Consider the following 20,362-nt stretch of genomic DNA (forward strand, 5'->3'; position numbering starts at 1 on the left):
AAATAATGTCTTGTGCACCCCTAGGTACAAATACCCTGCCCTCCATACCTTGAAATTCCAGAAATTTCCCTCTTACCCCAATATAAAGAGGTATCCTCAAAAAAAAAAAACCAAGGCCAATGTTGGTTCCTGGTGAACTCGGTAGGCTTACCACCTAATCGATCAACCAGGGTTCCTCAGCCTGGTTCCGACTAGAACACGGGTGGAATGTTTGGGTTCTCCAGGTAGAGCCTCACATGCGTCATATCAATGAATACTTGGAAGCACTAATTGGGACATTATTTGGGAAGCAAAGTTCTTCTGCTTTGTCAGCTGGAATCTCGGGGGACCGAGCTGGAAGCTTCTGGGAGATCAGAGGCTCTCCGGGCAGCTGCTCACAGCTGGGAGTTTCCTCAAACAGGTTTAGCTACACCTGTGGTTCCGTGTGTCGGGTCCTGCGCATTCCCCACAAGCCCCGGGACACAACAACCACTAATTGGCGTGGTCGGACCCGTCTAATTGGAAGATCAGTTGCAGGAGAGCTGCAGATTAGAGGGAACCCAAGGAGGAGTTTGTTTTTTTTCTATTGTATACTTTTCAGGAGCAATTTGGTCTGACAACAAAAACAGAAAAGTATTAAGGCAGTTAAAATAACACACTTTACAGCCGTGTGTGCTGGGTGTCTCCGGCCAACATAGCAAAGCGCTTACAGGTAGAGCGTCCACTCACAGAGCACAGGAAGGATCCACCCAAGGAGGAATGACTACCCTAAAGGGGCACTCCAGTGTCCCAGGCAGCCTCCCAAACAAGGAGAGTGCTTGATAATAAAGAGAACATACAAAATGTTTTCACTTTATTAGAAGCTGCAGCTCCAGGGCTGCCGTGCAAATCCTCCTCTGTGGTGTAATAATTCAGGCCGCCGCTTGAAAGCAGCCAATCAGCGGCAGGAAGACCCTCAAACTGAAATGAATGTGGGTGATTTCTGTGCACCGATCGCTCTGGGTTGGACCCGGAGTCTCTGGGCGAAGCTCTGCTTTCCCTGGCTCTCCGGGTCAGTTTTGTCAGTGCTGACATTTGCTCACACCCACTCCCTGCCAACTAGCCTCCCACTCCCCACCCACCAAAGGGACATTTCCCAAACAGGAAGTTGTGACCCACTTCCTGGTCCTTCCATGCATTACTATAGCGGACTGCGCATGGGCCTTTAGCGCTAATACAGCCGCGCGGTGGAACTATTACATCACGGCGACACAATATATGGCGACGGCAAGATGGCTACGTAATAAGATAGGGATATGTGGGGCGAGGCTGGCCCCGGCCGCTCGTGCTTTGTTACATCCCGGTGATACATAGTGACACCGCTGCACGTTTCTCCGGCACGCGCATTCTTCTGCTCCCGTGGCCACTCGGACGCAGACCTTCAAAAGGCTTCCTATGGCCTGAGATGGGGGCAGCGGCTGCGGTGTGGAAAGCCGCGCTGAGCCAGGATCAGTCTGCGTGCGGCGGGCGGATTAACAGAGGAAACCAGATTTCTATTTCTAGGGCGAGAGGAACAACAAAAAGATCCCAAAAAAAGAGGTGACAGAATCGCGTCGCGGGCCAAAGAAAGAGCGGCTTTTTATCTGCAAAGAGACGTTTATACGCAGCCCAGGAATAGCCAGGATAATAAGTCCCAGTTATAGAAATGGCGTGGGGTGAGGGGAGACGGGGTCGCGCAGGCATGCAACGTACCGCTCGGCTAGCGTTAACCGCTTACTAACCAGAGAGACGCCGGCAACTCATAGAACGAGGGGGATGTCGACTCTATTAAAAACATCTGAGACGTATAGACATACATGAGCAGGACCGCAAGATGGCATTACATGCTGCCTTCCGACGCGGTCTTGGGGGGGGGTTGTTCATTCATTCATTTTGATTGTAAGCTCTTGCGAGCTAGACCCCCTCTACCTAATATATATGTTCATCTTAGTCTGTCGGTTCTAGTTTCGTCACACCCTTTGAATGTAGGGACCGTAAGAAGTGCTGCGGAACATGTTGGCTATATAAATAAAATATAATAATAACAATAATGCTAATAAAAATAACAAAAACTGATAAAAAATAATAATGATAATAATAACAAAATTATATTAATAAAAAAATAATGATAATAATAACAATAAAAATAATAAAAATAATAATGCTAATAATATAACAATAAAAATAATAAAAAAATAATGATAATAAATATTAAAATGATAAAAATAATAATAATGATAATAAAAATAATGATAAAAATGATAAAAATAATAACAAAAAAAATAATAATAATGATTGATCACAACCATATCAGCTCTGCCTTTGGGATTTGATAATATAAAGCTGGGGTACAACTCACAGCCAGAAAATGCTAATTATTTTTATATTTTTTTTCACATTTTGAAGAATTCTGGGGTGTCACATAATAAATTCAGCCGTTCTGCTTTCAGTGACGTCTCGGAGACACGGAGAAGACGATAATGACATTAAAGAGAGACGGAAATATTCTCCGAATCCTACATTTTCCAGTTTCACCTACTAAATAAACCCGCGCAATCTTATTAACGGGTTAAGAGAAGACATATATGTGTATAAACATTTTTTAATCATTAAATGAAAAATAAAACCGCCCCATCTCTCCTTCCCGGGATTTGAACTCGAAAACCCAGAACTCGTAACTTTTCAAGCGGCCAAAGTTCTAAGAAACGTTTAAATCCCAGTTTATTATCACTAATTTCTACAGTAAAACCTTCTTTCTTAGTAATATTAAGTCATGGTTTCCAGGCGGTGACGGTCGCGGCAGACGTGATATTTGGGCTCTTTTTCTGGAAGCCCGGGGGTCTCCGGAGACTCCGCCGGGCTGGGTGTGTGCGCCGCGCATGGTCACCGACCCAGCTGGGTGTTTCTCCATCGCACACAGTGTTTACATTACGGCAGATTTTACTAATGGAAGGAATCTACCTGGAAAATTATAAAAATAAACGTGATTATCAGGATCATACGAGAAATCCCCCCAAAAATACGACCCCCGGCGCCCAGCCCCACCTCATTAGAGGCTAATTTTACAAACTTTAAATAAATATATACATTTCCGTACATCTTATATGCACAGCAAGCCGTATGTCTATCCCATGCATGTTTAAATCCCCTCACTGTATTACCCTCTACCACCTCTGCTGGGAGGCTGTTCCACTTATCAACCGCTCTTCCTTCTGGGACATTATTTCTTTAACCCTCTAGATTTTCTTCTTTTTTGTAAAAAAAAAAAAACTTCTCTCCTCTACTTTGTTGAACCCCTTTTATGTATTTAAATGTCTCTCTCTCTCTCTTCTCTCCTCCAAGCCAGAGATATTGAGATCTTTTAGTCTTCCGTGTTCACCATTTATCATACGTGTTTAAGACCTCAGAGGTCCCTTCTTTGGATGTATACAAAGTAACAAAGATGAGTTTTTACATAAAAAGATTACGGTACAAAGTTTAAAAAGTGATGTTATCACCGTAGCAACCAATGGAAAGGCCCAATCAGCAGCAACACTGGTTGCTATGGTGATAAGATCATTTTCAAACTTTTTCCACATTATCCTGCGAGTATATTTGTGTCACTCCCCCACTTTATAAACTCCTACCACCTCTGGTGGAAGGCTATTTCACTTATCTACCACTCTCTCAGCAAAGTTCTTTTGTTTTATTCCACGCAGGGAATCCCGATGTATATAATTTCACGTCGGATAGGGGCCGGTGTTGGTCGGTTGTAACGGCCGTTCCTCTTTAGGTGCCACCAGGAGCCACGGATCTCACGTTAGTCCAGTTAGTCCTGGGCTGGTTCTCAGTGATCTACACCCGGTTGTCTCGTTCCTCGCTGTCTCTTACCATCTACCCCTCCTTTTTGTCTTTGCTTCATTCTATATACATACATATATACACCCCCCCATATATATATATATATATATATATATACCCCCATACATAAATATATATATACCCCCTGTACACACACACACATATATATATATATATATATATATATATATACCCCCATACAAACACATATATACCCCTGTACACATATATATATATACTCACATACACACATATATACCCCCGTATATATATATATATATATATATATATATATATATATATATAACCCCCGCACACTCACACATCCATATATATATAAATATACCGCACCCCCCCCCCCCCTTGCTGCACTCCTGCCTCCCCCACTCGGTAAGTGCTGCGGGGGGCGGGTCCGCAGGTTGAGGGGCGGGGTGGAGGGGGAGGAGCTGGCGATCCGCTCAGCGCTCTGTGTTCCTACCCCGACTCCTCATCACTCCGGAGCTGCAGCTCACACTTGACACGGGACAGCCGGGTCCAGGATCCCGGCCAGCATCTCACCGAGCCAGGAGCCAGGGCCCAGGAGCCACAGCAGGAGACCGCAGGACCTTTGGAGCACCGCAGAGGAGCTGTGCCTGGCGGCATCCGACTTTGGACCTAAGTGTGGCAGTCATTCCAGCTGTGACACCCGCCGAGTGAGAGGCCAGTGACAGCCCCACAGCTGCCGCACACGGCACTGTCACCGCAACAAGTGTGACAAGAAGCCAACGAGAGGTCACAGCACCTGATCAAACAGCCCGTCTCCCGGGGCTTGGACTTCACCCCCTGCCAGTGGAATTATATCACCGAGGAAGAAGAAGGGGAGACCCACGTGCTGTGGAGTCTTCATCCCACGGGTGTCGGGGTGCTCCTGGGAAGGGGACACCGTAACTTCTGTTTGTTTTTGGAAGGGGCATCTTCTGTGTGCAGGAACTTCATAAAGAACATCTCCCGACCCATCCCTACAGGAGAAGAACCCTCAGGATTATAGCAACAGGTGAACAGCAGCGAGAGGGACACATGCAGGTAGGAGCCTCCAAACATGGCAAGAACATTCATGCTAAATGTATCAACCTCGTAAAAAGTATGAAATATTCACTGTCTGTCCCAAAATCTGCAGATTAGGAGTTTTCTATTGAAACACTTCTAAGGACCACCATCCATCATCTTGGTGCCTCCTACAAAACTTGCCCACCGGCCCTGTGTTCTTCACCAGGTCACTCTGTTTCTTCTTACGTTATTCTTCCTTAAATACAAGAGTTCTAGAGTGAGACATGTTCCTCTTTTCACAATCCTCCCAGGATCCATGACTCTATCACAGAAAGAACCCCTTGTGGGGGTTATAAGAAACATTTATACCTCTGAACCAGAGACTGCAGCCTCCTCTCTGTGATGGAATTCAGGGGCAGTTTGTTCTGTAGAGAGCATGGTTATAATGATCAGGGGTAGTTTGGTGCTACATCAGAGGGCAGTTAGTTTTGTAGAGAGCATTGTTATAGTGATCAGGGGTAGTTTGGTGCTGGATTATGGGGTTTGTGTTCCTTTTGAGTTCCAAACATGAAGGCTTAGGGCAGTTTCTAAAAACAAATGCCCTGTAGGTTGGTTTGATGAACTTTTAGGTAATGATTTACCCACAGCGCTGGCACTGGAAGGGTTAAGCCAAATTAATTTCACAGCCCCCCTCTGTGCAAACAACTTTACTGGTGTTAGATGTTATAGTCCCAGGGCCATAAAGTGATGCTAAATGCCCTCATGGGGTAAAAAGCCAAGCTAGAGCTAGAAATGTGTCAGACCTTTAAACATTTTTTACTGGAAAGTCTTAAAAAGCTGGCTTATCTGACTGTCTTTTTACACATAATGGTGACGAGTATCTTTATGACCACCATGGATGGTTAGGCAAAGGCTGCTTTGCTGTTTTAACCCCCTGTGGGGCAAGCAGGAGTGTACAGTTCCAAAGCCATGGAAATTAAATGGTTAAAGTGTTACATTATTACAGTAAACTAGACTTCATTAATAAAAAAGAAGCTAAAATCATAGCTCAAGATTGGCTGGGGAATATTTGTTGCAGAAGGGGGTAAATTTACTTACTTGGGGGGGGGGGTAAATATTCATTGGTGTGTATGTTTGCTGCCAGCAACAGTTCTCATATCCACGGGGAACCAAGTAATGGGCTTTGATGGGGCAGTTTTGGGGGTCTTGAAGACCTTGGATGGCTTTGGAGGCTTTGGAGAGCAGAACTGGAAATCATTCTAACAGTTTCTTAAGTTACATTACCCTAAAGCCCTTAAACAGGCAGCAATTCATCTCCGCCATCTGCTGCTCCGGGGTCTACCTACGACAAATGGTATTAGTATAGTAACATGTCCCAGGCACCGAATTACCCCGGTGACCACATGTATGTGCGCTTAACATGTCTCTGGGGCTACCAGATCTTTTTGCTGGCCACGTTCACTACCGTTGCTTTGGGACCCTATAAATATCACCCTCCTGCAGGATGCATCTTTTCTTGACATGTTTCTAATTAAATGGATCAGGGGTCTGAAGGGTCACCAGGAACCAGTAAGTCAATTGGCTCCCCAAGGCCCCCCCCGGGCAATACCATGCTAAATTGAAAAAATGGCAACCGTTTTCGAGTCAGTTCTTTAAGGGACAGTAAGAGGGCCGTGTCTTTCTAAATGTGGCGTCCAATGTTTTGGGGTGTCCCTATACCTCAGTCCGGTAAATAATTAATTACATTAAAAATGAAGGTATTGTTGGTTGTACAATGTTGCCAGTTGTGTTGAAGCTGAAAGGTTTGTATACATTGTATCAGCTGTTGTTTATTCCCTGACACCTACCCAAGGGTGAGGGTTAGGGTATGGTGGACAGGCCATTGGAGATACATAAATTCCCCTTTAACATATGCTGTGGTGTAGCTACACGCTTTAATTCTGGTGATCTGTGGCCTGTTACCCCACCAGTAGCCTCCCAGTACGCCGGCCATTACAAGTGTGTCAATGATCAGGAGCCATGGGCAACTGTATGAGGCGCTACCAGCCATTTCAGAAGCCGATAGACCTCTTCACTTCCTACTGAGTCTTCCTAACCAGGTACAGGAAGTGCTCTGAAGAGCAAGTGCAACAGAAAATTGCTCCCTGTTGCAAATGGAATTTAAATAATCTTGTCGTACATAGAAGCCTCCGCGTACGTACAGACTGATGATGCATACCATAGCTAGTGGCACGTTCTTAGTTCAAATGTGTATATAGAGCTCCCCTCCCAACCTGTCATATGAAGCGCTCGGCCTACATATGAAGACATTAATGGAGGTACAAGGTGGCTTTCATTGTGGGTTGGCAATGGGAGAAGATGTAGATTCGTGTTGTTCATCCGGACTTCCAGAACTAGAACTTACTGTAATGATGTAAATGAACCGGTCTCAGAGCCTTCCCGACCCAAGAACCAGACGGGTCCATATTCATTGATAATGATTTGTCCGAGCCGAGGTGTCATTTTTGGTGAGGATGGTTGGGGGAGAGGGTATTAGGGGGGTATGTTTTGGCATGGGACAGTATGGAAGATGGAAATAGCTGTATTGGTGGAGGAGAAGACTTTAGTAGAAGTTGGGCCAACAAAGAAAGAGATGTCACATAAGCATTTAAGACCTCAGAGGTATCCTCTTTCGATGGAAAGAGTGAAATGGTAAGGGGGCCGGAGGGCAAATGTTTAGGAGAGGGACTTTGAGATGACTTGTGGGAAAGGAGGCCATATGGGATGGTAGATGAACAGGGGCAAATGTTTAAGCAGGTAACACTTGTAGGGCAAAAGGAGTAGGAGGGCAAATGTGGGACCAGAATGCTTATGAGCGGGGCAGGATGAGGACAAATGGCAGACCATGACAAAATGTTTCAATAAAGGTCTCAGCATTGAGAAAATGGTGTTGGGGGTATTTTAGAATGGGGTAACTGGAGCAGAATGACTAGAAGAGGGTCAGAGGGGCAAATTGCGTAGGAAAGCCTGCAGTGGGATGGGCAGATAAGGAGTGAGTTTGTGCTTTAGAACAAAGGGATAAGTTCCCTCCAGACTTAAATCTCAGTTAGAGATTAAACCCCAGCCTTCTCTAACAAGCCTATCTGATAACGCTCTTATCTTGTATGCTCTGTGCTGATTACCGCTCTGCAGCCCAGATGATCCTGGAGATCCTGTGCACATATTTAATGATTAAAGGCTTCGGAGGACAAGCCAGAGTCTCTAAAACCCGGAGCGCTAGAATTTTGGGTGAAAAAAATACTCCGACCGTGATACATTTATCTAATAAGATTACAGAATAACCACTACGGGTAACAATGACAATGTGGCTTTCATGGCTACGCGGATCTTATAGTTCAAACGTCTCCTTATTCCCGTTATCCGTAAAATATACTTTTAATTTCAGAAAAGGGGGGGGTACAGAACTGTGCAGTTTGGGGAAATTAAACATAAATTTGAAATCTATCCTAATCCTAGAAATGTGGTTTCGTGTTTTAACGTCCTCGAGAACAGGAGGAAATCCTTGTGAGACGGCCGTAGTCTAACGTGCCACTGTCGGGGAAGCAAACAGCCACGTCTGAGAAGAAGGCAAACAGATTTGTTGTAGAAGTGTCTGGCCTTGAGTATAATAGCCATCTTTGCTAAGGAGATAAAAGGACAGGCGGATGGCAAGGAGAGGGGGTCTTCCCTTATGTTTGGAGTTGAAACCTGCATGAAACTAAATATTCTTCGCTGCAATTCCAGCAGTGCCCACAAGGGGCGCCTAAAGTACCCTACAGATGGGTCAGAAGTTTTAGCATTCCATAGATTGCAGACTGCGGTTGGTGATGCATCGTGGGAAATGTAGTCCATAAAAGGTGGTGTGCCAAATGGGGCTGCATGTTCAGCCAGCACTGTAACCATGTGTGTATCCATTGTGTGCTTCTTCCATGGGTCTGCTTTGATTGTCGATAAACGGTCCAAGACGCGACGGTCCCCTTTGCCACAAAACTGGCGACAGATCTACCGATCAATGGGCCAGTTACACGGGAGGTCTTTGATCTCTTTAACTGACGCATGCACACTATGGAGGACTGTGCCTAGCTGGCACCGCATGTTCTGGAGTGTGATGTCATATCCCGGTGCTTAGCAGTAAGGACCTAACTGTAACTCTTTGGTTATCTTCCCAGGAAATACTTTTTTACCCCTTCAAAATACATATTATTTTTTTTTTTTTTAAAAAAACCTTTTTATTCAGTGGTTTGTAAATTAGGAGACAATTAAAATAATATCCATGAACTCGGGGGATATTGGTCACAGGCGCATAGTGGAACAAAGTGTGATGTGGGTGGTCCACAGACAGCAGACACGTACAATATAATAGCACTAAACATTTGGGTTAAATGGGTGAAGGTCATTGGCTTCCGTGCAGAGCTCTTCTACATGAAATGATCCTTTTACATTTTTATGTAGTGGTTTAAAGGGAACAAGTAGAAGGAGGATGGGGAGTTACTCCGAAAAGTCTGTGGCTCTCAAAAATGAATAGTATATTGGGGCATCCCACCAATATTCTGCTACTACATGATAAAAAAACATATACTTTGAGAAGATCAATTCTATATGCAAAAGTTTTGTGCCATAATCTGCTGCAAGACACCCTCCTTCTTTGAGAAAGTGGGTAAGGAGTGGAGCAGACAGATTGGAGAAGTCACTGGAGACTTGAAGACATCCGCATAGGTCTTGGGCAGCAGGTCTGGGGGCATCATGAGCATTACAGGGCAAAACTCACCCTATTATACATTTGGGTCCATGGTGCACAACTCACAAGCAGCATTCCACCGCTCCCCGTGATTGTTGTATAGGATACCAGGCCATGTTTTGAGCACTAGAAAGAAATATTGGGGGTAGGATGATCTGAAAAGCGATCTTCTAGGGCTGCAGGTGTTATAAACCCAGGACCATGACTAATGTTCTGTTCCAGAGATGAAAATATGTCAGCTAGACAAGACAAAACATCAGGGTTTTAATTAGGTGGAGAGAAGGATCTGCTGTCTGGTCGAATCCACCTTCCCTTTGAAGTAGCCATGAGAAATGTGGAGTGATGGAGTGTGAGAGAAGAGTGGGGGCTTTAAATCATGAATTGGAAAGTAAGCCTTGGGATAGCGGGTCAAATAACGTTTAATGATATGGAATGGGGCAACCAGGACAGGAGAAAGCCTGAAAGAAACCTAAACTAAAGATTTCTTAGTTGCTAGACATCCAATGCCAGGAGACATTATAGACAGGGGGAAACCTGGAGTAATAGGAAGAAAAGGAGCGGATGGCCTTTCCAGATTTGGCCCAGGAAGAATAATACGGTCCTGGTAATAATGTATAATGTTTGAATATTATTAATATATCCTAATGTTCTAGGAAGCAAGTTTTCGAGAAATAATTCCCAGTAGGAGACTTTTTAAAGGAACAGTCTTTTATGTTACTGAACGTTTCCTTTCCTCCTTTTTTTGGAAAGGCTATAGTTCCCAAAGCTCCACATGGTACAAGCCCAGCGGCCAGCGGGTGGTGGTACCTTAAGTAATCTGGATTCCCCATTCATGGAAATCTCTGTGGTGTCAGGAGCCAAGTGAAAGGTTGGTGGACAAGTTGTGGTCAAAGCCAGGTTCAGCCAGTGAAGCCTACATTGTCTGCTTCACCAGTAACTAAAGAAGTAGACTAGGTCATGCGTTTAAGAAAAGCCATAGAAGAAGGTATGGTGAGATAGGCCTGAAGAAGTTTTCCGACCCCTGAAAAAAATGGACCATAGCGTCTTTTTTAAGGAGCACCATATGGAAGGTGTGAGTAGAGTTATACAGAGAGGTAACAGCAGAAGTTCACGAGTCTGGGTGTATGGAGAAAGCAGATAAGCTCTGGGCATCAGGGGGATCTGACTGAACTGTTTACATTGAGCTGCGGCATCATTTGTAAGTGTTAACGTGGAACAGAAGATACAATTTGTATCAGATCAATACATTGCACTCCGCAGGTGGGAGAAACAATAACTCTTTGTAACTTTTTATCTTTAAACCTCTCCACCTCCTTTGTTATCTGAGTGCGGGAATCAATGGAGGTGCCTTCACTCGCATACAAAGTGCTGGACAGATGCCTCAGTGTTTATCAGTCTGGAGATATTTCTGGAACAACACAATGGCCTCTCGCCCATGGATAACTCGTACGCAGAGCAGAAATAGAATGTTGTATTTCATTGTTACCTGCGATTGGGTCAAAGTATCCAGCAGAGAATAGCGTACATCAGAGATACTAGAAGGCAGGATTGTTAAAAACATGGATTTTTCTTTTTCACATTGTTGCTTCTTTTAGGACGTGTTGGGGGAAGTGCTATGGTGAAATAACAGGCCAGGTTCCAATACTGCTTGACCAGTTCAATGGTTGACACAAACACATATCTACCTACCTACCTACTTACCTACCTACCTACCTACCTACCTACCCACTTACCTACCTAACTACCTACGTACATTCCATAGCTGCACACAACTGTGGACCAGAAGAAGGAGTTTTGTCAATATTAAGGGCAGCTGAAGGAAGCTGCCTTAATTATATCTGGTTAGACCTCCTACTTAATATAGGGCCTACACTAAAACCCAACTGGGTATCACTCTTCATGACTCCTCAGGTCCCATCGACTTGGCCATTGTGTCCTAATTGAAGGAACTCCTGGTATCTCCAGGTGCTCAGAAGCCAAACTGGGCTCTGTGCATCCTTATGGGAGGTCGAATGTACCGTGATGTCACTGCAACTCGCATAGCGTGGCATGATGTCAGAACCATCACACCCCCTGCATATTGTTGTGGGGCTGTGTATGATGTTAGGCACCCTTCCATCTTCTAGGAAGGCCATAGCAAAAAGGCCAGCTGAAAACCCAATGAAGGACCCAGTGCTGTAGCATCGGCTCCCTAAAGTGGGGCGTCATTTGACTTTGTGACCTATTGATGGCCATGTATGTAACAGAGACATTTATTAAAATAATGTATTTTATTTACACAATTTCATTTATAAAGTCATTTCTTGTTTCTATGCACATTATTGGGGCTTTTAGGGCTGTAGAACCCTAAGATACCCTCATACCCAGCAAACATTCTGCACTCCTAGAAAAGAGGGGCATCAGGGGACGAAAGAGGGGCAGCAGCAGAGGGGCAGCAGGACACTTTGCGTCCCAAAGACGGACACTTGGGCTTTGACGAGGGTCTTGTTAGCATTAAAGACGTCCCTAGTAGGAGCCATGTTGGAAATCTCCTAGAAGCCGTGTCATAATACACCTCCACCCATCTGCCCCTCTATGTATTGCTGGAACGGGATCTTTCTTTAAACCAAAACTTTGTATTTTGAGACCGACCCTGTGATCGGATTCCATAGTTTATGTTCCTTAAAAATCCCATCATCAAAATTAGGGTCAGAAAGCCGATGCCGGCGTTAACCGGCTGGTTCAGTGCATAAAGCCACCCAACCCCCAACTTAAAAGTATAACCACCCATGAAACAATATGCTACCTCCGTACTCAAAGGATTAACCCTCTGTATACGAGCTGGAACAAGCAAAGCATTGTGAGGCTCACGGGGTTAAACTGATATCCACAAATGGCCAAGTGTAATAGTAATAACAATATAATAAACTTTATGTTGGCAGTAGGGGACAGGCGTACCCACCCCCAACGCGCTCCTTACCTCCCCCCTCCTCGCCGGAACCTACTCCCAACCTCGCAAGAAGCCAAAATCTGATGCCGGTAACATTCATACAATCCTTGACTTTATTTTGTGGCTCAGGCGTAGAATGTTCAACATCTTATTATGTCTACTGGAAGCTTTACGCATCATCGGTGCGGCCTGCACGGGGTTAATCTCAAATTGAGTCAAGAAAGGGCAAACGATGGCATAAGACGCACGTCCCTGACTGGCAAACAGTAACAATAATGAAGGGTTACAGCGAATTACTCATTCTTTACCTGTACATTATTCTTATCCTTTCTATGAGTTAGCAGCAAAAGGGGTTAATAAAGAAAGCCCCCCCTTTCTTGCACCGCGACCGGTCTGCTCATACCCCAGCTTCATAGGCATTTTTTTTTACCTCGAGTGCCAAAAAAGTTTGATTTGTAATTCCCTAAACCTTCTGGAGATGTCAGTTCTAATAAAACGGATTTTTCAATCTACACATTACTGCGTTCCTCTCTCCCCTCCTCCCTCCTCTCTCGGCTTCCTCTCCTGCCCCTCTCCCATGTCTCACACTGCTCACTTTTCACGGGCTCCCCTTTTCTGAGCCTCTTAGTTAATCCGGGACATATGTTCCCCAACTTTATAGACCTTGGGGGGGACATTTAATGATTGTTGCGCGGTTGGAGGGTAGAGCTGCAGCCGGGGGTATGGGAAGGCTTTCCTGGGGGGGGGGGGACACCTTGAGTCGTATCCCCTGTGTGGCGGTATTTAGCGAACCTTTGTCCTTTGACAAATTACAACAAGTATTACGGATGCCAAGGAAATGGCTGAGCGCACTGTACATACACACATACATACACACACCCCTCCATTCACCCAAACACACCGATGGCCGGCAAAGCCGGTTTAACGCTTTGAGTGTCCGACGCTCACTCTCGGGATTTTACTCCAATCTCCAGTGTAGTAAGAACATTCCCAGCCTATAGAAAGGCCTGGCGCTGGATGACTTGAGACAGGGGCCGAATGGGGCCGATCTGCTAGCAGATTTTAAATGTGTATGATGGTCGCTGCAGAGGAAGCTCTGCCTTGCAAAGTAATATTCATTGTTTGTTGGTGGGAGCTTACGGGGCGTTCGAGATCCCCCCCCCCCGAACCGTATTCTACAGCCTGGCGTCCGTAGTCCTCGTTTGTGACTTATTTTGAGATTTATTTCCTCTTTAATGCCGGTAAACTACAAAAACAGGAGGACTTGGAATTCTGCCTTTTGTCCCCCGAGGCCACTTCGAGAGAAAAAATGAGCCGTTTTAGTAAAATATGTTTTAATAAAATATCATTAAAAAGCTATTAAAAAGACAGTCGCCCACGTTGGAATCGCTCGGTCAGTGGGATCGCTGCCCGTAGTAAATGATTCATTACTTGGGTCCTTCCCGCCCCGGGGATCCTCGGCCTCCTGTCCGGCCTGCCACTGATACGGGGTTAGAGAAACGTGAAGGATGGATATGGCGGGGAGATGATATCTGGGTATGGCGCGTGATGATGTGATAGGTTCATTGTTGGCAGCAGGAGCTTAGACTTGGCCCCTGAAGCGTGGGAAGGGATCCCCAGTAATGGCCGCCGCTCACGATTAACACTCAGGTTACGGTGACCAGTTTACTACCGATTCATTTTTATTGGGTGTGGAAGACCCACATCTGTACCCACATTACCTGTATTACTGTCAGATACTCGGTTGGCCCCCACACTACAACATGCCTCCCAACTGTCCTGCTTTGCACGTGACAGTCCTGATTTTGCAACACTTTTCGGGGGAAGGAGATAGAGCTCAGCGGGACAGCGGGATACGGAACCGCCATCCAGCGGCCCCAATTTTATTCTCCAGTGCCTGGGAACTGTGCGCATGGACAGTGGCGCTGCCAGTTTAAGTGACAAGCTACCTCCCAAGCTCCGCCCCCCCAGCATCCGGATTGGCCGGGAGCAGAAGATAAGTAATACTCGCGTATTCTAAAAGTAAACAGCAATTTACCCCTTTTGAGTGGCTTTCTGGACAACGGTGGCTTTTAACATCAGAGCGCATTCTGTACACGGCCGCTGAAGGGGTTAAATGCGGGGACTCTGGGATGTATTAACTGCCCCGGTGTAAATAGTTTTCAGGTCCGCCGGTCCGGGCTCGGAATGCATTGTGTCATACATGCTGTCACCAAGGGTGAAGGAGATGTTTGTCTGCAGCGTGTCTCCGCATACCAGACGGTCCTTCACATGCGCACTTCGCCACACCGCAAACACGACAAAGGGGGACGAGGTGAAACTACCTCTCCTGAACCCCCCCATTACCCCCCTTTTACCCCCCCTACCCCATCATCGACCTCGTTACAATACCAGGCACTGCTGACCGCATGTTTATTGATACAGGGACGCGTGTTATGGGGAGAGAGCCGCTGATTATTCACACTTTCTCCCTGGAACCAGTCGTGTCAAACCTCAGATCTCAGGAGCCACGGGGAGAAAAAAGGGTTTTACGGAGACAAATTTGACACTTATATGATATTAAAGGGACCTTGTCGCCTAAACTGTGCTTATAAAGTACAGAGCTGATCGTTTGATGGGAAGAAGGACGTTGGGTAGAATACTGGCGGCTATAAAATAATTAGAAACAATGTTATTTACGTTCTTTATGGTGGACGCTTGGACCGTCCAACTTCAGTTCCTCTGTCCCTGTTTCCTCCGCCCCGATGCCCCTCTTTTCTAGGAGGTCAGAATGTTTGCTGGGTATGGGGGTATCGTAGGGTTCTACAGCCCTAAAAACCCCAATAATGTGTATAGAAATAAAGGAAAATGGTTTATTGTGGAAATAAAAATCATTATTCCTCTACAGATCTCAGTACTCGCTAAAGGGACAGCCCACTCCGACCTGGCACTAAGAGGGAGTCCACTAGGACTCTCATCGGACTTCTGCTGGGCCTCCAAACCCTCCTGTGCTGGAAGAGTTATGGGGTCTTGTCAGTTCCTGGTCTTTGAGGAGCCTCGGTGGGCTGGATAATATCTTTCACTTGCCCGGCACACAGAGGGGGGAGGGTAAGGTGTGTAATTTAGACTTCTCATGAGAAGGCTGCTTTCAGGGAAGGCTTATGTCTGTTGGGCAGTTCAACAAAGGTCCATGTCTGGAGATCTGTGATGCGTACGGAATAGAAGACATCATAAAGCGCGTTATTATCCAACGCTCCTCAAAAGTGTCTTTAATACTGGTTTCCAAGACCTTTAATTCTTACTTCAACAGTTACAATGTTGCTTTAGAATTCTGTTCGGAACTTCTTGTTAACCTCAAAAGTCAACCGTAGTCCAGTGGTTGGATCACGGCAATTGGTGTCCACCACAGTTGTTGGTGGCCCTTTGAAGACAATGTCTAGTACATTGTAGCAACCCCTACATCTGCCCTGGTATGATTGTTCTTTCTATCGGTGTTCCTTAGCCATGAAACGTGGACGCCTATAAGCGACCAGCCCCCAGCTAGCACAGGTTCCTGGACCTTGGTAAGAGTTAACCGAGGCTGACCGGGAGGCTGACCTGGAGGCTGACCGGCTCTTCTTAAGTTCTGCTATAAATTACGCTCCTGTTCCGCATTAGGGAAGCCGGTTTACCCTTTAAACGCAAAAGCAGCCCCACTCCTCACCCCTTGACAGTCAGGGGCTTAAGTGATCATATGAGGAACATCTGGCTAATGGTAGAAGCAGGGCGACTGGTGGAACAGGGCTCTTTAACTGAAAAAACAAGAACCTGTATGTAGAGGGAGCCCAAAACACACATGAGGGACATAAAAAAGAAATCCCCCCCCCCCCCTCTCCCGGGTGGAAATCCCAAACAATGTGCGGCTTGTGTTTTATTTCACGGGGAGAACGTAAACTGTTTTTTCCTTCTGTTATGGTTGGGAGGTGGCAAGATCACTAAATTATAAGATGGAGTGTTTGTTAAACTGAACTGAGCAGCGAGTCCAGAAACCCTATAATGTATACATCTGCATACTCGCCAAGTGTCCCGGTTTAATAGGATCAGTCCCTCTGATCTCACTTTCCTTCCCTTGGTGCCCCTCTTGTCTGGTTGCTCAGAGTGTTTGCTGGGTATGAGGGTATCTCAGGGCTCTATATGCCGCGATTAATACTTCGGCGGTCCTGTTCATAAAGTACTTATTATCCAGCTGCATTTGTAGTACCTCCCGTTTATTATATTATTATTTATTGATTTATATAGCGCCATCATGTTCCGTCACGCTGTACAATGGGCAGACAGGACATAGCAAGTAGTGCACACATGAGAATTTGGACCTACAGGAGCAAAAGTTGATTAAACAAGATTAATGTAAGGCGCTAAATAATTAAGAATATATTGGGTAAAGCCCCGCCTCTAACCACACCCCTTAAACAACGCTGTACCTCATTGGCCATTTTGGGTATTCGTAGGGGTATGTAAATCCCACATGTTGCCGGCGGGACAGTACATATGGCTCACAGCAGGGGTCTCTCCATTAATCATGGTGGTTCCAATGCGACCCCCCCGCAGTGACTGGATCCCCGCCATGAGTTTCTAACTCATTATCAGGAAACGTTGAATTTCGCTTCCTATACTGAGAATCTGTGCCTAGGGGCACTTCAGGTGCAAACTGGTTTCATTTATCATACTTTAGGGGGGGTAAAATATGTACCCAGGGGCATTTCAGGGCCAAGTTGGTGGCATAATGCAGCAGTGCAGGGGATGATGTAACACTTTTCCAACTAAATGGAGTATTTAACCCCATTTCGAGTACAGCGGAGCACCGAAACCCCTCCGGGAAAAGGACGTCTCCGACTGTGAAAAAAAATCACTTTAATCATATTTTTCAGGGAATGCTTAATTGTCATGTGACAATGGTTGTTGCCACAGAAACTGGAAAAAAAAGCTTTTTGAAGTTTTTTTTAAAGTATATATAAGGGATAAAACCTTCTAAGACGAAGACGGACATTTGGTAAAGCTCAGTTCATGTGTTGTCTAAGAGGAACTGCACCTTTAATAAATGCAATATTACACTGTAGATATTATAATTATTATTATTACATATTTATTATATTATTTATTGTTTTATACAGCGCCATCCTATTCCACAGCGTTGTACAATGGGTGTCTTTTCTTTATTCCATATGGATTTTTACCTAGGGGCCCCTATTTGAAACACATGATGGGTTTAGTTATATATACATTATGGAATATTGACATTTATTTTTTTTATTAAAAGCAAATTATTTAATAAGGACGTAATATTCACATAAACCTGCCTCGCTTTTACACTGATGTCTCTCCACGATCTGATTTCGGCCCCATGAGCCACACGGGACGCTGACGGGGCCCTAAGCGGTTGCTTATTGTCCCGGGGAATATTTGGAACTCCAATGTCAGTCTGCTGATAATCCCTTTGTATTAATATATAAATATATTTATATATAATTTATATATTCAGAGGAAAGAATTCAGTGTCAGATCCGCAGAGGTTTATTCGCTTAGCATGCCGAAGAGAGAAACACCACCTTTAAAGTGCCCGCCGCCCCAGGCCGGGATCAGGGGGTAAGCGTGACTGCCCGCTGTGCTGTGGCTTATCTGTAGTCGGAATGAATAGTAAAGTTTGATGTTCTGGTTATTTGGGGGGGGGTTTGGGGGGGGCACAGGATTTTGATGGCGGATGGGGGGGGGTCCCTGGCTGTTCCAATCAAGGGTAGAAAATAATTAGCGAATCGGATCGTTGTGTTGCCGCTCCGTTTCCAGATGATTGCACGGCTCTCCATGGAGGGGAGAGGGAGGCATTGTGTGCCAGAGGTGGGGAGTCGGACGTTTCCAGCTGAGATCCTACCCCTGAAAAGGGAATTTTCCTAAAACCCTTACACGGGACTTAACCCATTGTCTGAATAGATTATAGGGTTAAAAGAAAAAATTATTATCTGAATAAGTAGAAGATCGGGACACCATTCCATCACCAGAATATTAAACAAAGAAACATAGAATCTGCCGGCAGATCGGCCCCATTCGGCCCCCGTCTACACTCCCTGTTCTGCCTGCTGTAAAGACTCAAACCTTAATCAGTCGATGGTCTCGTCTTAGATTCAGGAGCCGTATGTCTATCCCATGCATGTTTAATACCCTCACTGTATTACCCTCTACCACCTCTGCTGGGAGCCTAATCTACCTGTCTGCCAGTAAAGCAAAAAACTCTCCCCAGGCGTTCTGTGTCGACCCGCATGAATGGTTTCTGAGCTGCTGAAATGAATGACGTCCAATAATGTAGCGATCTACCCAGTAACAGCTGCAAATAACAAATAATAATTAACAAAGTCAATGTTTAACGGCGATGACTGAAAATGGCAACCCATGTATTGACTCAACGTGTGTCGAAATGTGACACGTAATGTATGTGCAGACCCCTTCCCGGCAGACAGATATATACCGGAACAAGGCGGTATATCGCGATGTCATGTGATGTCACGTGATGTCATGTTACGTGACTCCACTTGTGCATACTAAGGGAATGGATGCCGGAGAGACAAATTGATTCTGTATGAAGCCAGTTTGTGGGTCCAACAGTCCCCCCACTTCCCACTGTGCCCACTTTCCACTGTGCCCCCACTTTCCACTGTGCCCCCACTTCCCACTGTGCCCCCACTGTTCCCCCTACTTCCCACTGTGGCCCTTGTTACCCCCGCAGTTATGCCACGGGACAAAGAGGGGGTATCTTCGGGTTAATATTAAGTATGCGGGGCACTTAATAGGAGATTGTTGGTTATGGAAAAGTGATGAGGGCTGCTCAGTGTTCCTGATCTCATGGTAACATTCTAGGGCTTCCCATTGTTCCCAGTCTGTTTTCCATCGATCCCAGTCACCAGCACTATATATTGGGAGCAATGGGATCAGCTCCTTTTTATCCCAGTTTGTATATTCTTTTCAGTGGGATAAAGTCTATAAAGTGATTTAATTCACTCCTAGACCCGCGACATGTATGTTAACCCTTAAGCTTCATCAGCCAATTCTTAAAATTCTAACCATACAATTAGATAAATTATTACTGCTATTATTATTATTTTATAATTGGTTTGTGTATAATTTGTATCAGTATTATTATTAGTTGTATTATTATTATTGTATGCATATCATTTATTATTATTGTTATTATTAACACATTGTATACACATTAATTATATCATAACAATATAATTAGTTAATTAAGTAGTTCTTTGTAAAGCGAGACGCTGCATTATTCAGAAATTTGCAGAATAAGCAGTATTTTTTACATTGATACATTTATTGACTAATAGAATATTGTTTTGGAAAGACGGGTCCAATTTAAAGGTGCAGTTCCACCTACTCTGCTGAATTTCATATATATATATATATATATATATATATATACCGGTATATATATATATATATATATATATATAACTTTTACAGCTAGTTCTGAAGGCTGCTCAAAACCCTTTCCAGGAGTAACGTGTGAATTTTGTCTCATCTATATTTTTGCGATTGGGGAGGAAATACGGCAAAGTCTCCGCGTGTTACAACGTAACTGAGGATCTCTTTCTGCAGGGGTCCAGATGTAGCGCAGAAAGCCAGGGGTTTACCTGTTAGTCACATATGGGAATAATTCCTTCCTGACCTCAGTAATGGCAATCAGATTTACCCCGGCATCAATGGTTTTCCTGTTTCTATTCAGCACTAGAGGAACGTCCCTGAGGCTGTGTTCCCAAAAAAAAGAGGCCTACACAAACTTGTGTGTTTCCACAGCCTGG

At 45.0% G+C, this 20,362-nt stretch overlaps 1 protein-coding gene across 1 annotated transcript in view; it reads left to right on the plus strand.

Annotated features, from left to right (window-relative positions):
• Positions 1-4,398: 4,398 nt before the first annotated feature.
• WNT5B (Wnt family member 5B) overlaps positions 4,399-20,362 on the plus strand; it is a 43,512-nt gene continuing 27,548 nt past the window's right edge. Inside the window, exon 1 of the mRNA XM_053463380.1 lies at positions 4,399-4,899. Coding sequence (XP_053319355.1) covers positions 4,894-4,899 — 6 coding nt within the window. The 5' untranslated portion in view covers positions 4,399-4,893. The remainder of the gene's footprint in view (positions 4,900-20,362) is intronic.

Source organism: Spea bombifrons, chromosome 4 (assembly GCF_027358695.1).
Source record: "Spea bombifrons isolate aSpeBom1 chromosome 4, aSpeBom1.2.pri, whole genome shotgun sequence".
Classification (NCBI taxonomy): Eukaryota; Metazoa; Chordata; class Amphibia; order Anura; family Pelobatidae; genus Spea; species Spea bombifrons.